At 39.0% G+C, this 27,225-nt stretch overlaps 1 protein-coding gene across 2 annotated transcripts; it reads left to right on the forward strand.

Moving 5' to 3' along the window:
- The first annotated feature begins 361 nt into the window (after positions 1 to 361).
- Positions 362 to 25,473, forward strand: prkchb (protein kinase C, eta, b). 2 transcript variants are annotated; one of them, XM_057353020.1, is made up of 14 exons: positions 362 to 1,315; positions 4,577 to 4,640; positions 4,734 to 4,893; positions 5,004 to 5,038; positions 5,461 to 5,537; positions 5,628 to 5,760; positions 5,862 to 5,995; positions 6,081 to 6,212; positions 6,354 to 6,527; positions 13,025 to 13,179; positions 18,499 to 18,637; positions 18,737 to 18,925; positions 23,143 to 23,289; positions 23,519 to 25,473. In XM_057353020.1, exons 1-14 carry the CDS (start codon positions 974 to 976, stop codon positions 23,705 to 23,707), a joined length of 2,070 nt encoding a protein of 689 aa, XP_057209003.1. In that variant the 5' UTR covers positions 362 to 973; the 3' UTR covers positions 23,708 to 25,473. The 2 variants fall into 2 exon arrangements, with proteins under 2 accessions (XP_057209003.1, XP_057209005.1); XM_057353022.1 differs by having other exon boundaries at positions 363 to 1,315; positions 5,631 to 5,760.
- Positions 25,474 to 27,225: the final 1,752 nt, after the last annotated feature.

The following is a 27,225-nucleotide window of genomic DNA, read 5'->3' on the forward strand; positions in this document are numbered from 1 at the left end:
TGTCAACCGTTAAGTAAAACAACACGTTCACTTGTACATGTTAGCGTCAATTAATGTATGTACATTTGTAAAAAAAAAAAACATACTTTTAGGGAAAAATATGTCAAGCAGTTTGGAAACTCAAGTTGATTTAAACAAATGAGATAACATGTCTGATACGACAGCCTAATTCGTGTTACTTTACTTTACAATTAAATTGTCTAATACTGTCCTCTTCTGGACAACTCTACATAGCATCAAACAGAGAATTGCGAACATTGCATTGTTCATTGAGACTAGTCTGTGCATGCTACTGTCTTTCCAGTTTTGTCTGCTGTAGGTTTCCCTATTGGGCGTATATATATATTCTATGATTTCTAGAAGAATGGATTTTCTGCGCCACTGTTGCTATCGAAAGTACCGTGTGAGGTGTGTCTAATCATCAGCTTTGTGATTGTTATGCCCGCATTGTTTGCATGCTTTCGGTAAAAGATGAGCGCATAGGGACGGAATGGGGCATGTACTCATGAGGCCGACGCTGAGGTTTTCTACCACACTCAGAGAGAGAGAGAGAGAGAGAGAGAGAGAGAGAGAGAGAGAGAGAGAGAGAGAGAGAGAGAGAGAGAGAGAGGTCCCCCACGGTCGATTTCCTGCAAGGACGAAAGCTCAACGTTTGCTGTTTTTGACTGTTGTGATTTTTATACTTTTTATCGGGGTGCGTTTGCGGAAAGACTTATTTTATGTTTTCGTTTGTGTAGAAACTTTCCTGGGCGTAAGGCGCAGCTAACGTTACAGGGTATTTATGAGAATTCTTCTAAAATGGTCTTCTGGATTAATGGGCAGAATTGACATTTTACATTTACAATTACATTTTTGACAATTTTTTTCAGACGTATTATATATGACTTTCTAACTAACCCTGCGATTGCTGTTTTGTTTTGATTATTTGTATCGATTACATATCGATTGTATAATACTGAATGTTGGAGCTACTATGCAATTCAAAGGCTACTTGAGGCTTCGCATTGGCGAAGCGGTGAATTTAAAACCGACACATTTTTCAACTCGGCATACGTTTCAAAAGAAAAGCCACCTGGATCCCTACATAGTTGTGAAAGTAGACAACGTGAAAGTTGGACAGACCGCCACAAAGGTGAAAACCAACAGACCCTTCTTCAACGAAGAGTTCTGTCCATACATCTCTAATGGCAAAGAGCTGGAGCTGGCGGTGTTTCACAGCACCTCAATTGGATACGACAACTTTGTATCCAATTACAGGATCCAGTTTGAGGATTTATTAGCATCATCAAACAGCAGACAGACATTTGAGGGATGGGTGAGTGTGCACTCTGTATAATGATAAATTGTACAGTAGTATAGGCTGGTGTGGAGTTTGACCATATTTAATTCTGAGATGTTGAACAAAAATGCGCACATCTAGCGAGCATAAAGCTTAAAGGGGGTGCTTAACCACAAAAAAAGAAAAGTTGGCACAGCAGAGTTTCAAAAATACATCTTTAGTTCATGTTCTCAAAGAGTTTTAGCTGGGTCGTACCAACATTTCCTTTTTGTTAATGTTAAGATGTTGACAAATCACTGCTAAAAAAACAAATCCCTGCTAAAAAAACAACAACGAAAACCATTAAAGAAATTCTAATGGGAATTGTATTGGTCTTAATGGAAACTATAATGGTCTCTGTTACTCCCTACTGGTAATGTGTTGGGTTTGCTAATGTGATGTTAGGCTATCTGATGGATGGGAACCAATAGAACACCATTAAACCCTAATGGAAAGAACCAAAACACACTAGACAAAGGGATTTTGTAATGGTGGTGCTGTTGTTTCATAGTGGTTGTTATAGACACCATTAGATTGTATATTCTTTATTTCAGCAGGGATCACACATTTCTTTTACCACAAACAATACTTTAGGTATTCACATTGAATTGTAATTTGTATATTAGTTAGACAGTTAGAACCCATCAAGACCACATTAACAGCCTATTTCCTTGTAGTTGGAGACTGACACTGCTGATATACAGAACATGAGGGTCTGACTCTTTCACTTGTGCAGTAACTAGGTCGTGTGCACAAAACCACACGTTGCACCCCACCATGCAGCACGGAAACTCTAAGAGACGTACCTGCTGTTAGATCTATGGTTTGAGCTGTGATGCGTGGTTTGACATGCTCTTGTTCTACTTTTCCTTTAGTCCAATAGCTAAAATGTGCTCTGAACTGATTTTGACAGTTTCAGCATTGTTGGTGTTGGATGCGGATAGCTGCAAGTACTTTCCCAGCCCTGTGATGAGGGTCGATTAACGTCAACTATATACTTTACTCATTGGGCCTGGAAAAAAGGGGGTCTACCCGTATTTTGTCCTGGTCCTTTTTTGTTGTTTACTTGAAAAACATGCCTGAAATGGCACATTAATGAAAATCCAGTATGAAGGTTTTTGGTAGGAAAGAATTTGGTACAGAATATAAAAGTTGTTATTATTTCTTATAAGCCTCATTTGAATGGCATACAAGCCTTTGGTTATAATTTTTTCCATTGCACACATTCTCAAGTTCTTCATTCCCTGACATTGAAAGAGTTACATAAACGTGTGAGTTATTCAAAGGTAAATATTATACCTCATTTATCTTATTTGTTTTCATTATTCATTTAGAACTGGGTAAAGTTGACATGTACAGTATGCAGTTTACATAATGGTATTATCACCATAGATATGCCATATGTACATGTGTGCGTGTCTCCCTGCTGTCAGCATTCACAAACTCACATACCATCAGTACAAACATGCTGTTCAACTAGATTCCTCTTTTTGCCCATTTTACCTCCTATCAATCTCTCACACACCGTCTCGTACATCTCAAGTTGCCCAAGTTGTTGAACATGTCTATTTTTCGGTGTCTGGATGACCTGGTTGAATGAAATGTATATTTTACATTAAAAAAACATGATCTGTAGGGAGGCTGTATACGGTTTTACAGTATATACTTTATATGTGCTGTTAGTTCACAAGGGCCCAAATGCCTATACAGTTTTTAAAGTGCTTGTTGTGTTGTTGCTGGTGCGTGTTATTGACTTGACTCCCTGAACCGGCTTGACCGGCTCTCCCTGTCTGTCTTGCGTCATATTACGAGAATTCCTTTCAGAAGACAGACAGGTAGACAGAATAACTGAGACGGTGATAGATCGACATTAAGAGGAACATGCCGCATGATTCTGTATATGTTATGAAGTTAAATGCAATGTACCAAATAAGCTTACATGCATTGAGGATTACTGGACTGTTACATGACTGAGGAGTAGTACAAGTTGAAAGCGTTTCCTTATATTTCAAATCCGAAGTCTGTTGTGACCTGTAATGATTTTAATATACAGTAACCACATCCTCCGTTCCACTCCAAAAAGAAATTCCGTCAACTGATTGTGTCATGGTTAAACATAAAGGTTATCAGTGCACAAAAGTCTTTAGAAATCTTTTGAATGCTTTTTATTTATATTTTTTTAGTTTGTCAGATGTGTGTTTAAACAGCATCATTACAGGTGATATAAGCAACTGAACTTAAATAAAAATAATCTTTTTTATTTCAGTTTGCCTTAGTGTGTTTCAGAAGACTTTTTTGCAGGGTATAGAAGCATGTCTAAAATACATCATCAGACCCTCCTTATTTTTGTAAAAATGTTGTTATAAAGTAATGATGTGTTTTTTTTAATCGTACTCTCAGTAAACACAGTGACTGTAGTAAGATCACAAAGCTTTAAATAAAAATGTATGAACAACACTGTAAAAAATACTGAAAATTTGGTCATTTTCTGCCTGTACTTTATCTGTTTATTTTATGGACATTTCCGTTAAAGTGGCCGTAACTCAGACAGTTTCTGCATATCTCATGTTAATCTTAAGTACTTACAGAATAGTATCGTACCATTCAAATATCTGTAGAGTCTTTAGTTTGATCACATTTATAAAAGACGGATACAGCTGTACGATTATTTCCCGAAAAGCATACGACGGGTGCGGGGATAAAGCATGTGCGCACCCATTGCCAACAAAATACAGACATATGACTCAGTTTCACTTCATATCCGGCATCTTTTAGCGCTCCCTCTATTAGTTTCAAACGATCTCCAAATCCAGCGTCATATCCACGGTTTATATAACATCCATCACTGAAATGCCGTGAACAAACAAACACACCTTAACTTCTCTCACTATCGCAAGAGTAACGAGCTGCAGCCCCACAGCTTCAAGATTGGCGTCAAGATTGTCTTCCTATCGCTCGTCGGTTGATGCGTGGGCGGGCTGTTGGGGGAGTGTATCGTTTTTTGACAAGCTGACCATGTCAAGCATGAGAAGACAGCACGTTTAACATTGTAAAGAGTCAGAATGCATGAAACACCGTTGTACATCCCCTTTAATGCTAAAACACAACATTTTAAATACAGGTAAAACAACTGTAAAAACTTCATTCGAATATTTATACAGTACATAGTTTCCTGTTTTTACGAGTTTTTATGTATATGTATATACATATATATATATATATATATATATATAGTTAAGTTGTTAACTTTTCTTCCAGGTGAATCTTGAACCAGAGGGAAGTGTGTATGTCTTCATCTCTCTCACCGGCTCATTTACAGATGGTTAGTTGTTTTGAACAAGCTATTGTTTCTTGTATCTGTCCCTGTGGCACTATTACTCACCTACAATTTACATGAACTTACTAACTGTACCAGATAAAGCTGTAGAGAATGGAATCAGGAAGCACAGAGACTTCTCCAGAAGGAGGCAGAAAGCTTTAAAGAGAAGAAAGGTTCATCAAGTCAATGGCCATAAATTTATGGCAACCTTCCTCCCTCAGCCTACATTTTGCTGCCATTGCAAAAACTTCATCTGGTGAGACTTAACACAAAAAAACATATCCATGAACATGCAAACAAAAAAATGGACCTTATTTATTATCTGGTAACTACTGTAAATATTCACAATTTTGCCTTTTTTTGCAGGGGTGTGTTTGGAAAGCAAGGTTATCAGTGTCAGAGTGAGTGTTGCTGCTGTGTTAGTAAATTACCAATTGTATTCCAATGTTTTAATGTATCCTATCATTGATAAAGTAGTCTAAAATAAACCTGATTTAAAGGGATAGTCCACTTAAAAATGAAACACCTCTCATCATTCATTTACGCTTGTAAATGTATGTGACTCTTTCTTCTGTGGAACACAAAAGAAGATATTTTGAAAAATATCTTGCTGGGTTTGTGTCCATACAATGAAAGTCAATGGGCCCAATATTGTTTGGTTACTAAAGTCCTTCAAAATATCTTCCTTTATGCTATACAGAAGAAATAAAGTCATACAGGTTTGGAATGACATGAGGGAATTTTTATTTTTGGGTGAACTAGCCCTTTAAGAACATTCACATATTTGCTTGTTAACTTCACTGCTTATGTCTCACTTCCCTAGTGTGCACATGTGTGGTCCATAAGAAGTGCCACGATTTGGTTGTAAGCGAGTGTCCACGTATGAAGAAAACTTATGAGGTATGCATGTGTGTTTGTTTCCATGAGATCACATGAGATTATGTCATCAATGTTGTGAAGCAATTTCCCACATGCACACTTATTTGTCAGCAGGGCCAAACCCAGGGATTCAGCATCAACGTGCCGCATCAGTTCCGGGAGCACAACTACAAAGTTCCCACGTACTGTAACCACTGCGGATCTCTCCTTTATGGGATAGTGAAACAGGGTCTCCACTGCAAAAGTAAGCACATGTTTAGCTGAGTTATTGGTATACGGGTGAAAACACCTGCTTTGTGGTTAAACACTGTTGTTGTGTTTTGTGTTTGCCGTGGATTTATCCAGGTTGCAAGATGAACGTCCATAAACGCTGTCAGCAGAATGTTGCACCAAACTGCGGCGTGAACAGCGCCGAGCTGGCCAGCAAACTGGGAGAGATTGGTTTACAAGCAAGCAGATTCTCCGTGCGACAGTCTCAAGTAACTACTTTAGAATATTCTCAAAAAGTGTCTTTAGTTAGAAATGTACTTTTTAAACTTCGTTTTTCCCCCACGTCTTTCACAGATGCACATAACAGAAGTCACTCCAAAAAGCTCTGTTAAATCGACAAAAGGGGAGCAGGAGGAGGAAACTGTTGCTGTGGGTTTGGAGGACTTCAGTTTCTTGCAGGTGCTGGGAAAAGGCAGTTTTGGAAAGGTACATTATAGGTAGTTTTAATACCGATGGGTATTAAAAACACTACAGACTCAACTCTACAAATTCAATTTTCAATATTTTAAATATAATTTTTCAATAACTTTAAATATAAAGTGATGTGTTATACACATGTGTTTGTAGGTGATGCTGGCCCGTTTGAGAAGTGACCACAGGGTCTTTGCGGTGAAAATGCTGAAGAAGGACGTCATATTGCAAGAGGATGATGTCGAATCAACCATGATTGAGAAGAGAGTGCTGACTTTGGCCCACCAGCACCCCTTCCTCACACAACTCTACTACTGCTTTCAGAACGCCGTAAGTTCACAAACACACCAACTATTCACACAGATCCACAAATCAGATTCAATGTGGTTATGAGAATTTGACATTTACATTTAGTCATTTAGCAGACGTTTTTATCCAAAGCGACTTACAGAGGTGAAGTAGTTTTATAATGTTTGGTGACATAATATGATAATGATTCATATATACAGCTTCATTCTCATTACCTCACCCTGATGTGGGCGGGTCTAAATTGGCTCCATTGTGGCGTAAATGTGGGGCGTTCATGTGTTGATGTGCATGCTATATGTTTAGGACCTGTTTTGTAGTTTGGTGTTAAATAGTGGTATTTTTGGACTCGAGAGGAAGTTTTAAATTGTTGATGTGATCATAGTACACTCAATTTGTTTATATGGTTACATGACCCGTTTGAGTTTATACAAACACAAAACACGGTAGAAGAATGTGTCTGACACACAAGAATGAAAGCGTTGTTGAATAAAGCATCTTCTTATAGCAACCGTTGTAAACACGACAGCTTACTTCTTAGATCAGACGGCTTCGTGTTGTTTCCAGGCAGACACGCACGTCTCCCGGAAACCCTGTGAAATTCAACCAATCAGATGACGATTTCGAACGTGCTGAAGTGTTTCCAGAAAATGCATCATACGTTCAGCCAACGGTCTGTGGGCGTGACGTGTGAGGCTGAGACACCTATGCCCAATGAAGTGTTTGAAAACAGTTGTTACATGCGCAACTGACATAAATCACACGTTACCTTTAAAGCAGTGTTTCCCAACCTTTTTTCTGCCGCGGCACAGTTTTAATTTGCAAAAAATTTCACGGCACACCAGCATCACATTAACCACTAAAATATAACAAAATGGCACAAAACTGCATTGCTTTAAATTGCTTGTTAAGACAGCATATTATAATAATAAACGTAGTACTCACATATGATGTCAATGTGAAACTTGAGCTTGTTTTGATGAACACAAAGATGATATCCTCGCTGGAATTGATGACAACGACACACGGAGCTCTTGGTCAACTGCTCTCAATCTTTCTCTATTTTTGTTCTTTATATAAGTCAAACTGGAAAAGCTGAGCTCACATAAGTAGGTTGTGGAAAAAGATAACAACACTGAGATTGCACTGTCTGCAATGACTGGGTACTCTTTGGCAGCAGTCAACCAGAAACTGTCCAAAGGCAGGTCACTGAATGTAATTTTCAAACCATGGTCCTGTCTCATTTCAGTGAGCTGCTCTTGTTGCTGCAGCGACAGTCCATTTGCGTTATCCATTGCAGATGAGCTAAATAGGTCTCGAACCCAGTCAAAGGCTTCAGGTGTATGGGAGGCAAATCCTGACAAATTTAAATAAATAAATTAAACGATGAAAATGAAAACCAGATTAGCAATTTCATTATACACAACTGCGTGCACAATATGTGCCAAAATGAAAAATAAAATGAAATTATTTTATTTTCATTTTAATTTTTACACTGACAATGCGTTGTCCCTGTCAAATTGAAAAAGAAAATGCAATTGGTGATTTGACATTTCATTTTCACTAAAATCTCGAGGCAAGACTGCCAATTTGAAAATGAAAAGGCAAATGTGAAAAATAAATTGTAAAAACATTTTGTACAAAGGTTTTATTAATGTTCACGCAATAATACTGACACAATTCAAATTAAAATGTAAACTTTGATTTTCATTTTATTTTATTTTCTCTTCTCTTTTATTTCATTTTCGTTTTCTTGAAGTTCAGCTGTCATACCAAAAAACATCTAATACGCACACACTATTAATTCATTCGAATGGTTTTTTTCGTCCCACGGCGCGGTGACACAGGCCTGCACTTATAAGTGTTGTAGGTATTAGATGTTTTTTGTTATGACAGCTGAACTTCAAGGAATTTAAACAGGCGCATCATTTAAAACATGCATTCATAACATAGTGCAGCACTTTGTATAACGATTGGCTCATAATCATAATGAATGAAGTACGCGGGGCTGATTTAAACACATATGAGCCGCTCTTGAGATACCATAAGCGAATTGGTCTGCGCACAGCGCGCGTGAGGTTAAACACATCTTATCAACCTAAAACCGAACATTACGATGGATTCTATTGTGCTGACAAAGATCGCTTTGTTTATGTTTTCTTAAAAGCAGTCACAGTGTAATGACGATAGCGTGCTCGGGTGCGGATGGTAATGTACAGTGTGAGCGCAGGTCAGCGGCGGAGTGGGGACAATCGCGCTCCGGCATGTTTCAGGGCACGCTAGAGATACGGGCTCTCCAATGCTTTAGTTTGTTCGTCTGTTAACTTATCAGAGATGCAGAACACCACACAACAACTTCCGGTATTGCACCAGGCACAGTCATCGTGATCATTACAAAGCGCTAAGGCCAAGCGCCTGACAAGGTCTACACACGTTCGTTCGAATAAACAGATAAGACGTTTTTGTGGGCGTTCCCAGTAATGCAGACGCTCGTCCACACCCACTAATTAACATGTAATTTGCATTACTGTGAACAAGAAAAAGAAAACGAAAATGAAAACGAAAATGAAATAAAAGAGAAGAGAAAATAAAATAAAATGAAAATCAAAGTTTACATTTTAATTTGAATTGTGTCAGTATTATTGCGTGAACATTAATAAAACCTTTGTAAAAAATGTTTTTACAATTTATTTTTCACATTTGCCTTTTCATTTTCAAATTGGCAGTCTTGCCTCGAGATTTTAGTGAAAATGAAATGTCAAATCACCAATTGTATTTTCTTTTTCAATTTGACAGGGACAACGCATTGTCAGTGTAAAAATTAAAATGAAAATAAAATAATTTCATTTTATTTTTCATTTTGGCACATATTGTGCACGCAGTTGTGTATAATGAAATTGCTAATCTGGTTTTCATTTTCATCGTTTAATTTATTTATTTAAATTTGGCAGGATTTGCCTCCCATACAGGTGATGTTAAGGGGAAATAAAAAGAGAATTTTTCTTCGAGAGTTGATAGATGCTTACAAATTACCTCACGCAATGCCGCAAAGTTGTCTGAATGTCCAGTTTGGGCAAGGGGAAACATCTCAAGAGAGCCTTTTTCCACATGTTGTCGCCAGAGGGCAAGCTTTGATCTGAATCCATGCAGTTTGTCTGTGCTAGTTAGTACATTTTCATTTCTCCCTTGCATTCGCGTGTTCAGTTCATTCAGGTGTGCAAAAATGTCCGCCATGTATGCCAACCGTGCACACCATTCCTCATCTGCCAACAGCAATGCGTACTCCGATTTTTCCGCTGTTAAGAAGGTTTTCAGTTCTTCCCTCAGTTCGTACACACGCGACAAAAGTTTACCACGGGACAGCCATCGGACCTCCGTATGAAGCAATAAAGTCTTATGGTCTGCCCCCATCTCCTCACATAAGATAGCAAATAGTCGGCTTTTCAAAGGCCTTGTTTTTATAAAGTTGACAATACGCACTGTACCATCCAACACATTCGACAGCTCCTTTGGTAACGTCTTGGCAACAAGTGCCTCGCGATGCAAAAAACAGTGCGTGACCGTGACGTTCGGATTTTTTTCTTTGACTCTACTGACGAATCCCTTGGTATTCCCAGTCATGGATGCTGCTCCGTCGGTACACACACTCACGCAGTTTTCCCATTTTAGTCTTCCTTGTTCAATGTAATCGGATGTCACCCGAAATATTTCCTCTCCTGTTGTTTTTGATGGCAACTCTTTGCAAAAATAAAAATTCTCTCTGATGATTTCACCATCCACAAAGCGCACGTTTGCTTATAGCTGAGCATTCCCACTTATGTCTGTTGATTCATCAATTTGGAGTGCAAATTTGACGCTAGTTTTTATTTTTTCCAGTACAATACTCTCAATGTCAGCGGACATATCGTCAATGCGTCTGGCGATTGAATTGTTTGAAACGGGCACTTTTGCAATTTCTTTGGCAGCATTTGTACCCAACATTGTTTTCACAATTGCTTTGCATGCAGGCATAATTAATGACTCCACCACCGTATGTGGCTTTTTCGATTTTGCCACTAAACCAGCAACCAGGTAGCTAGCTTCGAGAGCTTTTTCAGACACTGTGGTACTCTTTCTCATCAAAGAAGCCTGTTTCTCCATTTGATTTCTCAAACGCACAAAATAGTTTGTCTTTTTTTAATAAGTGATGGATGTTTTGTTTGTAAATGACGTTTAAACTTGCTAGGAACCATTGCATGGTGAGATAGTTTTTCTCCACAGACTAAGCATAAGGGTGGTGCTGCCGCGCGATCCCCGGTGAAAGTGAATCCATATGACAGATAACTGTCGCTGTATTGTCTTGAGCTCACCATTTTTGCTTTCTTTCCTGTGTCTCCACTGCTAGAGGGCCCAGGTTCCGATTCAGGGTCGTTAGATTTTCTTTTCAAGAATTTATCCATGTTTTCCCGTTGGTTTTAGTAGCGTGGTCGTAATTATGTGTGGAATTCGCACATGGGAAAATCGCGGGCTACGAGGTCACGTATACGTACAGTCTACTGGATGAGATCACGTATACGTGGTCAAATACGCGATGAGGTCACAATTGGTTTACTTTTAATTGTAAAACATTGCTGTACATCTATATTTTATTTATTATTATTAAAAATTGGCCATTTTCCACGGCACACAGGACAACTTGTCACGGCACACTCGTGTTTGCTTTAAAGAAGCAATGGGGAGATTGTAGCGGCATCTAGTGGTGAGGTTGCAAACCTGTAAAACAGTTTGACCGTTTAGTACTACTACTGTACTACTGTACCACTACAACATGGCGTATTTCATGCAAGGGGACCTGCAGATTTTTTATTTTGTTTATAGATCATATTTTTTCATTTAGTTCTGCCCTTCACATTAAGCATGTATCACCACATGTTTCCCAGAAGACAAAATAAGTACATTTTGCCTCAAAAAAGTTTACACACCCCAGCTCTTAATGCATTGTGCTGCCTTTTTGAGCATCAGCATTTTTCCTTTTCTTTTTTCTAAGATTGTGGACTTTTTTTGCTTTAAGATATATTGTGGAAACTAATGTTGTTTAAAATAAAATGCAGAGGAAAACCAAGTCCTCTGTTTGGTGATCCCTTTGTGTTACGTACCTTATCAGTATTCCAAAGTATTCTAAAGTATTTAGATTAAGTTACAGAACTTGTGTAATCTAACGAAATATGTTACAAATTACTTTTTAAAGCATGTATTTTGTAATCTGTAGTGAAATAAATCTTAAAAGTAACCTGCCCAGCCCTGTGCACATTTCTGTCTTTTGAAATAAAGTGCGCAGTGAACTCTGTTGCCTTGAAACTCATGCTGGCGCCATTCATTTCATATTCCCTCCCGGCTGTCCTTGCCTTCCAGGATAGCGGTGTAAACAGAAAAGGTCACGTGACTGCCGGAGCTCTATAGATCCTCCAAAAATTACACATGGGACGTTTAAGTAATACGCTTTAGATTGGTACTCTTTCTCCGAGTATCATAAAACAATCACATAAGCAGGAGTGTGTTATGTAAGGGATAATGTACAAGCAGCCGGTTGTTATCGCAGAAATGAGCCCCGACAGTGTGATCGTCCTCCCCCTCGTCGGGACTTGTATCACACTGAAGGGGCTTATGCTGCTTGTACATTATTATTACACGGCTACTTGCCACATGAGAGAAAAACTGGAAATAAAATGTGAATTTGAAATATTTTATTAGCTCATTTTTACCGAATGCAGACCTTCCGCGAGGAAAATTCGTTTAGCTCTCAAAAATAAAAATTCGGTCATCATTTACTCACACTTTTGTCATTTCAAACCTGTATGACTTTCTTTCTTCCGTAGAACACAAAAGAAGATATTTTGAAGAATGTTGTTAACTGGCCCGCATTGGTTTTGCTTTCAGTAAAGTGAATGGGGGCCAGTGCTGTTCGGTTACCAACTTTCTTAAAAATATCTTCTTTTGTGTTCTGCGGAAGAAAGAATGTCATAAACGTTTAAAATGACACGAGGGTGAGTAAATGATGACAGAATTTTCATTTTTGGCTAAACTATCATTTTAAGATTTAAAAACATGCAACCAACCCTCTGTTACTATTATTTGACTAATTCAGCACTTATGTAATGCTTATAGACCATTTAGATTTGAAGTCAAGAACAGTTGCAGTGTATCTTTTTTAATATTTAGCCACTTCAAAATTGCAGTCAAGTGTCACCGTTGCAATACCAAATCTGAACAGCAGATGGAATCACCTCATCAGTAACGTGACGTTGCTATCCTGCTGTGAAGTGACCTGAGCTTGAAGTCTGCAGCAAATACATACTGTAGTCACACCTCACAGAGTTGTTGGGGAATGTGGGGAGGAAGTGATGCAAGCACTCTGTTGACTTACACATACTAGTTCTCACCTTTCACACATTTTAAGCGTTCACTCCACACAAATATCTATTTACTCTTTTTCTCTAATAACGAAATGAATTGCGCAACACATTTGTTTTTTCATATCTCAGGAGCGGTTGTTCTTTGTCATGGAGTTTGTGAATGGTGGTGACCTCATGTTCCACATCCAGAAGTCCAGGCGTTTTGAAGAGCCACGAGCGCAGTTTTACGCCGCTGAGATCACTTTGGCCCTTAGGTTCCTTCACTCCAAAGGCATCATTTACAGGTCAGCCAATTTGTGTCTCATGTAACACACTAGTGTGTCTGTCTACACATGTACATACAAGTACATACTTGCTTTAATAAACCATGTCAAACCATAGTGTATATCCTTGTATTTGTCTAATCCTTAAAGATGATGTAACACACGCAGTTTCTGCCAATCTCAAATTAATCTTGAGTACCTATACAGAAGTATTCCATACTTTGGATCTTTGAAGAGTATTTAGTTTGATCAAATTGATAAAAGATAGATACAGCTGTACGATTATTTCCGGAAAAATACGAGAGCCAGGAGGCGCTCGCAAGGGGGGCGGAACTACAGCGCGAGCACATAACACATCATCACATTGATTCACTATAAAATGTGTGTTGCTTACGTTAGGCACGTACACGCCAATTGCCAACAAAACACGGACATCTGACTTAATTTGACTCACCACATGCGGCAATAGCATGTTACCTCATCTTTAAATACTTTTTATCTCTGGTGAAAGTTTGCAACATTATATCTGTCTTCTGTCTGTCTTATCTTTCTCTATTGTTATAATGTACAATGCAAAAAGGAAAGAATGTATACAATTCATAATGCGCATTTGTCTGCTTCTATTCACACCCCCATGTTGCTGCCCACAGTTATTTGCTTTTGCGTGCATGTGAGAAGGTTCTTATCTGCGCATGTCCTGGCACCCTGTAGTCTGATTTCAGACAGCCTCCGCCCCAGCTCAATCTTCCTGTACATCATGCGCTTACTGGCTGTAATCACATGACCTTTGCCTACCTGAATAAGCTTTCTAATCAACCCTGTAATAGAGCCTAGCCCGACCCGAAAATAAACAAATCACTCCTATGAGGCTTCTGGTATTTACGAGCATTTCTTGTCTCAGTGAACTCTGCTGACTCCTTGTCATCCGCATGATCGCACAGCCCCTTTTACAACCACCCTCACATTTCCTTTCACTTTTATTGACCAATTATGTAGATTAATTACAATAACAATATAAAACAAGGTTTCAGAGGCTGTAGGGAGATGTTTTTTGTCTGAGAACTGTCTTTGAGCATTTACTGTAGGGACATTTTGAGGGAGGACCCGAGCTGACATCACGGGCAGCTCATTCCCTGCCTGACATAAAATGCAGCTATTATTACATAAGCTGTTTACTCAGGAGAAAGAGAGAGAGAGTGTGCCCTGCACTCGGATCTGATTTTACTATATAGCATTCAATACACATACTGTAGATTATTCCAAATAAATATTAAAAATTACATCTACTCATTTGCCAGATGCTTTTATTATATTTATATATAACGAGTGAACCCACACCTTTGCACTGCTGTCACAATGCTCTACCATCTGAGCTACAGCTATTGATTTTAATGTAACATTGAATTTCAGATTGATTTTAAAGCCTTCATGGGTTTTGCTGGGCCACGTATAACAATCCAGTGTATTAATTCAGCAGTACAATGATTGAGTGACCTAAGTCAGTCCTCTCCACCTTCACCTTACTTACCCATGATCTTATATTAGATGTGTCAAGATTGCGTGGAGAAGAACCCAGATGCAGGCAGCGGCAGTGAAGGGGTTAACAGATTTTATTTAAACACGAAACAGAAACAAAAAAACCTCGATGGGGGGAAACAAAACTATAACAGAAGACTATAAAAGATAAACAAAAACTTCCCACAATGGGGCAGAACGAGAACTAACAATAATCAAAAACTCAAACTAACTAACACGGGCAAGACAAAGCAGGACAAGGCAGGAACTCGAGGAAAACGCACACAACGAACATCAGCACATATGTCACGAACTGTGGCAGGAAAAGAACCCAGATGCAGGCAGGCGTGAAGGGGTTAACAGAGATTTTATTTACACAAAACAAAACACCCACAATGGGGGAAAACAGAACTAAGAAATATATATTAAACAAAAGATTTCCCACGAGGGGGCAAAAAACAAACTAACAAAACAACCAACGACACAACGTCTTAAATAAACAAGAAATGTAAAACTAGACAATGGTATCCGGGAGTATGGGGAAAAACACGAAGTACACGACCATGGAGCGAAACAAAAGACAAGGCACAAGGTACAGGTACACAGAACGTACATACTCAGAACAATCCACGAGCACAGGACAAAGAAACAAGAGGGTATTTAAAGGGAACACAAAGGAGGGATAACGACATGGGGCAGGTGTGGGTAATCAAACACTCAGGGAAAGATAACAAGGAAACGAGAGGAGCGGGGCCAATGACGAGACACTGGAGAGAACGTATATTATTGTCAAAAGGACAATAATGTGTTTCTCTCCACACATAACCAAAGGCTTTGCCATGACTCTGCTACAGGACCAAGAAAAACATGACTAAATGATCAGAGTCATGACAACATACATACACAATCCACGAGCACAAGACAATGAAACAAGAGGGCAATTTAAAGGGAAGACAAACGAATGATAATTGACGAGGGCAGGTGGGAAACATAAGACACGGCAGGGAAGCAATACATGAAACGAGAGGGGCGGGGCCAATGACAAGACACGAGAAAACACATGAGATGTCATAACAAACAACTCATGGCTTTCTCACATAGAACCTAAGGGCTCCGTCCCGATCCTGCCACATGACTTGAAATACAGAACCAAGAATGCAGGACCGTGACAAGATGCGGATGTAATGCCGTTTTAATCTTCCTCTGCTTTAATCTGAGGAGTGACAGTATGCTGACAGTGACAATGCATTATACTTCAGTCTGCTGTACACTGAGACCTCATGCAAAGGGCTGTTGACCTCTCAGATGGTTGTATTACAGCTGGTTGGCAAAAGAGCCTTTTCCTTCAAAATTCCTGTTCAAATCTTTTTTATTTATTACTTATCATAGCAGTTGATCTTTGTAAACTGTTGCAGCGGAATTTGTAAAATACAGTGTTACTAGTACTGTATATAGATTTACTGCTACACTCTTAAGTGTATATCCCAAGAGCAAACGCAGTTCTAAATAATTCACCGATGGTTGGGCTGAACAAAAATGTTTTCCAGATTACAGGCTCTGTAGTTTACCTGCCAGTTCTCCAGCTGCGGTTTTCGTCTGTGGCAAATGGCCAGGTTGGTGCCACGCTGTCATTTTCTGCCAGCACTCCACCACTGCAGGCGTGAGACTCGGCATGTCTCATCATTCGTGCTCTAGCGATGATGAAATACACACAAAGACTCTTGTTAAGTTTTTGGTCGGTTGTTTTTAAAACATTTCTCAATTAAATGTATATAAAAATGGTTTAACACACTTTACACATATTTTTTTTCATATTCGTTGGATTCATCAATGAGGCCCGTTATTGTCAGGATTGAGGGGGGAAGAACCCAGATGCAGGCAGCGGTACGGGGTAATAGACAAGACTTTTAATAATGACAAACAAAAACCCACGATGGGGGAAAAAACAGAATATCTCATATATACAAAACTAATAAAACAAAACTTCTCACAAGGGAGACAAAACAGGACAGGCAGATGAAATAAAACTAAATACCAAGCAATAACAAGACTAGACAAGGAACATACGTCGAGGTAATCCAAAAGGGTATCCACAAGACCAGGTATAAGGAGAATATGAAATACATGGGCACCATACAAAACGAACGAGCACAGGACAATAGACACGAGGGCGTTTTATAGGGGGACTAACAAAGGATAATTAACGGGACAGGTGTCGGGAATGAAACACTGATGGAGAGCTAAACGAGGAACGAGAGGGCGGGAACAGAGACGCGACCACATAAAACAAGGGATCCTGCCATGACTCTGCCACAAAACCAAGAAAGACATGACATAATGAGGCAGAGTCATGACAGTTATTCACAGCATTGTCAATAAAATGTATTTACCTCACTTTAGTTATATTCATGTACACTACTATTCAGAAGTTTAGGGTCACTTGACTGAATTTTATGTATAATCTTAAAAAACCTTATGATAGCTTATGTTGGAATGTTTAATTCTTACTCATAAAACACAATAGAAATAACATGTACATTTTTTCATTACAAAACAAAACGCTTTCAAAATGAAGAAAATGCAGCCAATAAGAGCCTGGCATAGATGGAAACCTGATAAGCTGACAGCTGATAAAATGCGCATTTCTGCAAATTCTAGGCATCTTTTGAAGATGCTAAAATACATTTTGTTTTGTAAATACTTTATTAACATACTTTATTACACGGCTCATTGGAATGCTTGATTCTGATTGGCCAGTTGCGACATTTGCAGGTTCGTTATTCCCTGATAACAACCTCTCAAAAATCTTTTTGACAGGTTTTTTTTGACAAATTCAATATAAATTTTATTTTAATAACATATATTTACAAACGATTAAAACAAATTGCCTGTTCGTGACATTTGAACATCGTTTCTTACCTTAAAACCGAAAGTAAACGGCTTTTCCTTGCGGAAGGTCTGCATTCGGTAAAAATGAGCTAAAAAATATTTCAAATTCTGATTTCATGTCCAGTTTTTCTCATGTGGCAAGTAGCCGTGTAATAAGCGGGGTAATGTACAGGCAGCAGGTTGTTATCGCGAAATAAGCACCTTTATTGTGATACAAGACCATCCACATCACGTCAAAATACGTCGTTCCTTCACGTCGGTTCCTTATCACACTGTCGGGGCTTATTTCTGCGATAACAACCTGCTGCCTGTACATTATCCCTTACTTAATATACAGTAACATAGGTGTTTTACATAGTAACATAGGTGTACCGTGTTTGTTTCAGAACACTCTATTCAAAGCCCTGTGGCATAATCATGAACATGTAACAACATTGTAATATATCCGCCTGCTAATGTGAACCGATAATTACACCAAATTTCCTAGTGAGGCTATGTCACAAGGATGCTGTTGATCCAGTTTACGTGTTTCCATCAGGTCAATCATGCCTCTCTTCTCCAATGACAGGAGATTGAATCCTCCTCGTGTTCATTTAGCCTTGTTCAAGCTCACGGGCAAAAACCATTTGAACTTAGCCAACCCCGACTTTGTCAATTCCCTATTTATGTGTTTGCTGTGTTTTGTTTTGTGCATGTTTGTTTTTCCACTTGTGACTTTCTGAATGTGTTTATTTTTTTATTGCTGTAAAGTGGCAAAGTGTTTTCCGGTTAAGTTTTTAGATCAGTACTTTTGTGATATCATAAAGCCAAAGCGGTCAAAAAGTGAACTTGAATTTCAGGATCTCTTTAAAGCTGCTCTTAGAAGTACATCTTTTGTTTTAGGAGGGTAACATTTTTCACAAGTATAATGGTCTTATCATGTGTTTTCCCAAAAAGGGACCTGAAGCTGGATAATGTGCTCCTGGACCGAGAGGGCCACTGCAAACTGGCAGATTTTGGCATGTGCAAAATGGACATTTTAGAAGGAAGACTAACTAGCACATTCTGTGGAACTCCAGATTACATAGCACCTGAGGTGAGAACTTCTGAAGGATTGCGGTTAATACTTAAATGGGTGTTTGCTATTCCCTGAATGCAGTGTGTGAAGATGTTGCATATTGTGTGTCTGTTTTAGATCATCCTGGAGGAATCGTACGGTGTTTCAGTGGACTGGTGGGCTTTTGGCGTGTTGCTGTACGAGATGCTGTCAGGTCATGCTCCTTTTGAAGCAGAGACTGAGGACGAGCTCTTCGAGTGTATCCTCAGAGATGAGGTCATTTATTCATCGTGGCTCAGCAATGAGGCAGAGGACATTCTTAGAGGGGTGAGTCTATATCTTTTGTCAGAAACATTCTACTCTTGAGTAAAATCGGTTTTCTTTTTGTACCTTAGTACCTTTGTCTGACTTGTAAGGGATAGTTCATTTAAAAATGAAAATGCTATCATCCTCATCCTCAATCTGTTCCAGTTACTTCTGTATCTTCTGTGGAGCACAAAAGGAAATTTTAGTTAAAATCTAAATTATTGACAGCCCAAGTTATCATTCAGTTTATCATTTATTGTAGAAACATTATTCAAAATGTCTGGTGGTGTTATACGTTTCTTTGTTTTCTTAAAAAAAGTACACAACCTGGTTTCTTGCGTTAGATCTATGACAACCATGTTGAGTAATCTCAGACTTTCCTTCTAGAAATTTCGCATGAATAAACCAGCTCTTCCTGTTACATATTGATCAGTCATTGCATTAAACAAAATAGCTCTGCTGCTTTGAAGCTTTTATGGTCAGACATGATACTGTGTGGACATGGTAAAATGTTAAATCAGAATCAGAAAGAGCTTTATTGCCAAGTATGTTTGCACATACAAGGAATTTGTTTTGGTGACAGGAGCATCCAGAACACAGAAACAGCAACAACAGTACACAGAGACCATAACACAATAGAATACAGTACACAATGATTTAAATAAGGGCCTATGGGTATAAAAAATTAAGAAATACAATACAATAAACATAAGATAACGATATAGAGAGTAAAGCTATGTACTGTATGTAAATATGTACAAGTAAAAAATATGAATAGACTATTGTAGTACAAGGTATGTGCTATATACAGCAGAATGAATGAAATATAATTTACAGAAAAAGTTGTATAAAAAAAGATAGTGTATTATCTAGAGGATATAATTAGTATTGCACTTAATTATTATTGCTTTATTAATTGATAAATTAATTTATTATTGAGTTATTAATTGCACGGTGTGTAAAAACATTTAACTGTTCAAGAGGTAGATGGCCTGAGGGAAGAAGCTGTTTTTGTGTCTGGTTGTTTTGGTGCTCAGTGCTCTGTAGCGCCGACCAGACGGCAGCATCGTGAAGAGATGACGGCTTGGATGTGAGAGGTCCAGGGTGATTTTCTGAGCCCTTTTCCTCACTCTGGATGTATACAGTTCTTGGAGGGTGGGCAGGGGAGCACCAATGATCTTCTCAGCAGTCCGAACCGTCCTCTGTAGTCTTCTGATGTCTGATTTTGTGGCTGAGCCAAACCAGACAGTGATGGATGTGCAGAGGACAGACTCTATGACAGCTGAGTAAAACTGTTTTAATAGAGTTTATGGTAGGTTGAACTTCTTCAGCTGATGTAAGAAGTACAACCTTTGCTGGGCTTTTTTAGCAATGGAGCCAATGTGATTGTCCCACTTCAGGTCCTGAGAGATGGTGGTGCCCAGGAACCTGAATGACTCCACTGCTGCCACAGTGCTGTTCATGATGGTGAGAGGGGGGAGTGCAGGGGGGTTTCTCCTGAAGTCCACAGTCGTCTCCACTGTTTTAAGCGTGTTCAGCTCCAAGTTGTTATGACTGCACCAGACAGCCAGCTGCTCAGCCTCCTGTCTGTAGGCAGACTCATTACCATCCTGGATGAGGCCAATGAGTGTGGTGTCGTCTGCGAACTTCAGAAGTCTGACAGATGGGTCCTGGGCAGTGCAGTCATTTGTGTACAGGGAGAAGAGCAGTGGGGAGAGAACGCACCCCTGGGGGGTGCCAGTGCTGATTGTGTGGGTGCTGGATGTGAGTTTCCCCATTCTCACTAACTGTTGCCTGTCTGTCAGAAAGCTGGTGATCCACTGACAGATAGAGCCAGGAACAGATAGCTGGGTTAACTTTGTCTGGAGCAGTGATGGGATGATGGTGTTGAAAGCGGAGCTGAAGTCCACAAACAGGATCCTCACATAGGTCCCTGGTCTATCCAGATGTTTCAGGACAAAATGCAGCCCCATGTTAACTGCATCCTCAACAGACCTGTTTGCTCTGTAGGCAAACTGCAGGGGGTCCAGTAAGGGTTCTGTGATGTCCTTCAGATAAGCCAGTACCAGTCTCTCGAATGACTTCATGACCACAGATGTGAGAACGACGGTTCTGTAGTCATTCAGTCCTGTGATTTTGGGTTTCTTTGGGATGGGGATTATGGTGGAGCGCTTGAAACAGGAAGGAACAGTGCACAGCTCCAGTGATCTGTTGAAGATCTGTGAGAAGATGAAGGCCAGTTGAATAGCACAGCTTTTAAGACAGGCTGGGGAAATACCATCTGGGCCTGGTGATTTTCTTTCTTTTGTTTCCTGAAGACTCGGCACACATCCTCTTCACTGATCTGAAGTGCAGGAGGTGGGGTGACTGAATGTGATAGGTGTTGTGTAGAGAGAATGTCAGAGTTGGAGTGAGGTGTAAAGTTAGCATTTTCAAATCTGCAGTAAAAGTCATTCAGATCATTGAAAAGGTGTTGATTGCCTGCAAAATTGGGGGATGGTGGCTTGTAGTTGGTGATGTCTTTAAGGCCTTTCCACACAGACGCAGGGTCGTTGGCTGAAAACCGGTTTTCCAACTTTTTAGAGTAGTTTCTCTTAGCCACTCTGATCTCCTTTGTCAATGTGTTCCTAGCCTGCTTGTACAAGACTTTGTCCCCTTTTCTGTAGGCATCCTCCTTGGCTTGGCGAATCTGTCTGAGTTTTGCTGAGAACCATGGTTTATCGTTGTTGTATTTTAAGGAAGTCCTGGTAGGAATGCACAAATCCTCACAGAAACTGATGTATGATGTTACAGTCTCTGTGAGCTCGTCCAGATCGGTGGTAGCAGCTTCAAAAACACTCCAATCGGTGCAAAAAAAGGTCTAATTTCTCACCCGAATAACCTCAAAATGGACTTAATTTGAAGCTCTTATAGTGGACATGTTATTTGTATTTTGGCAAATGCAGTCAAGTGGCTCCTCTGAGGGTCTTGGCCAGCTGTTTACTGCACAGTAAAATCGCCAGTGTTAAAAAGGGTCACATTAACACTCACAGTGTTTATATAATTCACACTTTCAAAGTGTGGATTATATAAACACTGTGAGAGTTAATTTGAGCCTTTTTAACACTGGCGATTTTGTTGTGTGTGTGTAGCAGTACGGTGTTGGCGGTCCCCCTGTGTAAGCAGTGTAAGTGAAAAGATAATATTCATCAGAATCAGGTTCACAGCTGACTGGATCTCAATACAGCAGACTATCTCTGCCCTCTGTTTTATTACATAAGCTATAGGCGGACACTGTAAACAGCAGTGATGTGCGGTGAGACCCAGAGCCTTTTGAGTAAAAGCTAACTGAATGGCCCAGTTAATACACTGCACACCAATGTATGTAATACACTGAGATCTGATTGGCTAGGTCGGAGATAGGGGCGTGCTCTCTACAGCCTTGTATTTGACCTCACTGTTCAGTATCTATATGAAAAGATCTTTTTAGATAGACAACAAGCTAAATATGCTTACCTTGTAACGTTTGTGAGTCCTGACACCAGCTTTGTTGTTTGATGTGATGCGATATGAATTTCTTGTTCCTGTTTCTTTTTGTTGTTGTTGTTGTGCTGGTGGTATATTTTACTCTGCCTATGAAGAGTTAAAAAGCTGTGTCATGGTATTGGGATTAACATCATGTGACTGGGGTAGAGGTCTCATTAGTGGCATTAGTGGATTAGGTATTTGGACACTGGTTGTCAAACATAGTGGGGCGTGTTCATAGTTAAAAGCAAAATGAAAAATGGATGGTTAAAAAAGTAAGTTAGTTCTGAGAAATCATATTTTTGGCACTTAGTTTGATATACAGCTGCGGAAAAAAAATGAAGAGACCGTACCAAATTTTTTTTAATCAGCATTTCTAGATGTATTGTGGCCATTCTAGCCCGGTGGCTGTTGAATTTCAACAAAATCAAACACCAGGAGTGACATCAAAACAGCAATGTACGTTATGACAAGACACATGAAAACTGTGATAAAAACAGATTTTTTGTGTATTTTGTGCAGTTAAACAAACAACATTTGTAAATGCTGTCTGGACTACGTCCACTTAGTTGTATCAATACTTAAAGTAGACAATATCTAGTCATACTGCTCAATCTTGTCTTGGGTTGCTATGCAACAGCACATGAAAACTATGTTCAAGTACGCTCATGCTAAAGACGATTCAATATCTTTGAACTATGAACCTCAATGAGTGCTGTTTGCTCTCTGCTTAGTTACTCACCAGAGAGCCACCCTGCCGGTTGGGTTGCATGCCCAGAGATGGAGGAGAAGAGGCCATCGCTGCACATCCGTTCTTTGCGGGACTCGACTGGGAGAAGCTGAGCAGACGAGAGATCGAACCTCCTTTCACTCCTCGAATAGTAAGTCAAGCCTACCTCACCACTCATACTTTTACACATTTGGCATATACCAAAGTGATTTAAGGTGCAAGATGTACATTTGATTCGTTTGTGTGTTTGTAAAGGTGTTGCAAGCGCTACGTGCTTCTGGTTGAGCTACAGTTCGCATGCTGAATTTGTGTATTGATATAAGATGTTAATCCAATGCAATGTATTTTGATCTTCCTGACCTTTTCATTGTATTCTGTAGGAATCTACTGAGGATGTCAACAATTTCGACTCTGATTTTACCCAAGAGGAACCCTCTCTTACGCCCATAGAAGACGGAATTTTCCCTTTCAACCAGGACGACTTTAAAGACTTCACTTACACGGCACCAGAACTGCGATCTGCCAACAATAAGCCAGCAATGCCTTATTTATTAGAAATACATGGATGATCTTTTTCACTAATAAATTCCCTTTAGTCAACTTGTTTAAAAAATTTGGCTCATCTTTAAATACATCTAAATCACTGCTTTCCAAACACATGTACAGTATGTATACCAGACGCTGACTTCAGAATTAAAGGTCAAATCTGTCAAGAAATGTTTGAAAACATTGCAACTCATTACTTCACTAGGACCATCCCGACCAAATAAATTATTTGTATCATGTATTCCAAAAAGAACCAATGCTTTTTGAAGTGTGCTTCGTAATTCATGTACGTGAAGCTTCACTTGTTTAATATGTTTGTATAGTACACAAGTGGAGCTGTGCAGTGTTCGTTTGGTATTTGTTACTAGGATGATAATATTTGTATTCATGCAGTTGCCAAATGCTTTGTTTTGCAGCTTTGTTGTGAGCATGGGAACAGATTCACCTTGCACCTTAATTCATTGTAACAACTTTGTTAAGTTATGAGTTGTACTGCAAACAAAAAAAGATCTATTTTATGAACTGTGAAGAGACGTTTGATTTTCCCATCTTGTATAGCACTGTCAGTTTGTTGGGACAAAGATTGATGTTTATGTAAACCTCATGTGACAGTGTGGACATATCATATGTCCGGTACATCGAATAATTAATTGACGGAGCTTAACCTGTGGCATGTGACAGAAGCGTGAAATTTTAATGAGAAAACCTAGCATATCCTTTACACCTCAAAGGAACAGCAGAATTGTGATCATGTCACATTTCTCTGTGGACATGCAAATCCTCCTATCAATCATTCACTATCATCTATTCATTTACTGTTTTCACGAACTCATCCTGTATTTAAAGGCCTAATGCACTGGATGATGTGTAATGTGTGTCGGTGCTGCAGTGTTGATGGGGTCCATGTTTAGAGACTGTGAAGAGTAAACCACTATCATTTAAATATGATTCAGTCATTGTCAGCCCGCTTTCATATCAGCAAGTTACTAACTTTGATAAAATACTTTTAAAACAGTGTTGATAAGAGACTTTCATGTGTGCATTCTTTTATATTTCATTGTCTTTAGGGTTAATCTGGGTAAACCTGGAGTGCCCCAGGGTTCAATTTTGGGCCCTATACTTTTTAGCATGTACATTTTTCCTTTGTGGAAACTTCTGAGATCACTTGCAATTAACTTTCATTTTTATGCCGATGACACCCAGATATACATACATTCAAAATGTTAATGGTGTTAACACAACGGTTTCTTTCTCAATGTATCTCTGAGATTAAAAAATGGATGTCTGATCATTTTCTCTGTTTGAACAGTGACAAGACTGAAGTGATGCTCATTGGTTCACCTCACCAGTTACGTAAAGCTGAGCCTTTAGCCTTAAATGTGGATGGCTCTGTTTTACAGTTTCAAACTAAATTAAAAAAATTGGGAGTGACATTTGATGCTAACTTAACATTTGATCTACATGTTCAGAATAGAGTTAAAGTATCTTTTTTTCATCTCAGAAATATTGCCAGATTACGTCCCATGCTGTCATTTTCTGTAGCTGAAAAGTTAACACATTTGTTTTCTCTCGGATTGATTATTGCAATGCATTGTTGGCTGGAGCATCAAAAGCTGTATTGTATTGTTTATTAACTGACGCTGTGATGGAATTACCCAATAGCGATTTTTCTTGCTCTATTTCCCCAAACCAGTTGTAACTGGAAATCCATTGTGGAAAGAATGTTGCTGTCTCACATTTTAATACCATGACTTCTAGACAAAGGCATTGATAAAAATCTAAATAATGGCAAACATATTCGCACATTTTTTTGTTATTTTTACCACCAGTTAAGTATATTCATGCAGATTTTATATTTTGATATTGTTTCCATTGATATTCAGCAGTGCAGGTCATATGACAAGATACTCAGTGCTTGATTCTCATTAGTCTGTGAAAAATTTAGTCCGCTGGTCTGGTGAATTTCCCAGTTAGGCTTCTGGTGTTCAACTGCCAACAACCAGCCATGTCTGGTTGGGAGGTGGTTTCATGACTCAAGCCATGTATTGAGTCACCACTGCTGAGAAGTTCATTGAGTTCCTTTAGTGAGAATGTGAGGTATAGCAATTATAGTGTTGAAATTCAAAAGTAACGTGTATTGGCAAGTAGCCTAGACTCTTACTGGAATGAAAGTTTGTATTTTAGATCTTTGTGGATGCTATGGAAGGGCTTTACTGTATTCTGCAGGCTTTGAGCACATGCATAACTATTAATGAAACACAGATCCAGGTCCCTTTTGGGGATATATGGGCTTGTTGGCAACATCTAAATTTGGATTTCAATAAGTTATTCTTTATTATCTGATATATCATATAGATGTACATGTTGTGGTGCTGTTTTTAGAAACGCCATAGTAGTATGTAGTTTTTCATGTAGTATTTGTTATAATTGACAGATTTGTTTTGTCTCTAATTTGTGTATAAAGGGAACACAATATTCACAGTGGTGTTGTTGTACAGTAAAACACGAGTTAATTGTTTTTCCTTACTCTCCCACAAGCAACCTGGTAATTCATGTTATCTTAAATGACAGAGATTTTTTAGACACGTAAAGCCATTGACAACCCACTTTGGCAGGTGAAGGAGTTTAACACCTGCAGCTAAAGAAACTCCTTTGATCAAAGATGTCAGGTGCTAGTTGACCGAAACTCAAGCCATTGTGATTGTTAAAACTATATACTACTGTGGTTTTGAACATACTGTATAAGCAAACTTAAAAATAGCTCTAATCTTCTTTTTCATAGCTGGTTTAACAGACCTCTGTACAGATTATTTCCTTGACTCTTTTTGTTTACCTGAATGCAACCAAATACAGCACCTTACAAATTTCTTAAGGCACCTGGCTTCCATGGAAATTAACTGACTGCTTAGAATAGATTAGGTGTACCCAGTTATGTGCTTACTGCCATGGATAACTTCCATTCAGCACAGTCAGTGGAATGCTGGAGAAATGGAGAAATGACACGTGTTCTGTTGGGTTAAATTACAGCATTAGATGAATAGAAATAGCATTTTATAGAAAATTAGGGCATTGAATTTACATGCATTATGCTAGAACTAAATATTTGGTGTTTACCACCAGGATGAAATATAAAACCAACACACCCCAGGAAATTGCATTTCAGCTAAAAAATTGCATCATCAACACCAGTACTTCTCGGTACAACCATAAACTACCTTACAGTGTTAACAGCCATTTAATAAAAAAATAGAAAGTAATGTCTGTGAATGAATGTTACCCTGATAGCCTTAACTGTTGTTAAAAACTATATGATGTATAACATTATAAAAAGTATAATGGCTACCCCTTTTAGGAAAATGATCAATTGTTCTATTATAGTAAAGGGGTAATATGTTTTAAACTTGATAAAATTCGCTTAGGACTAGGTGTTATAATCCCACTATTTCAGCACAGTTTAATTGCCCAATAGGACATTTCCCAGGCTTTAGGCATGACAGGGGGAGCAGTCAAGAATATGAATAGAGGAAAGGAGGTCTGAGGT

This window comes from Triplophysa rosa, linkage group LG15 (genome assembly GCF_024868665.1).
Source record: "Triplophysa rosa linkage group LG15, Trosa_1v2, whole genome shotgun sequence".
NCBI lineage: Eukaryota > Metazoa > Chordata > Actinopteri > Cypriniformes > Nemacheilidae > Triplophysa > Triplophysa rosa.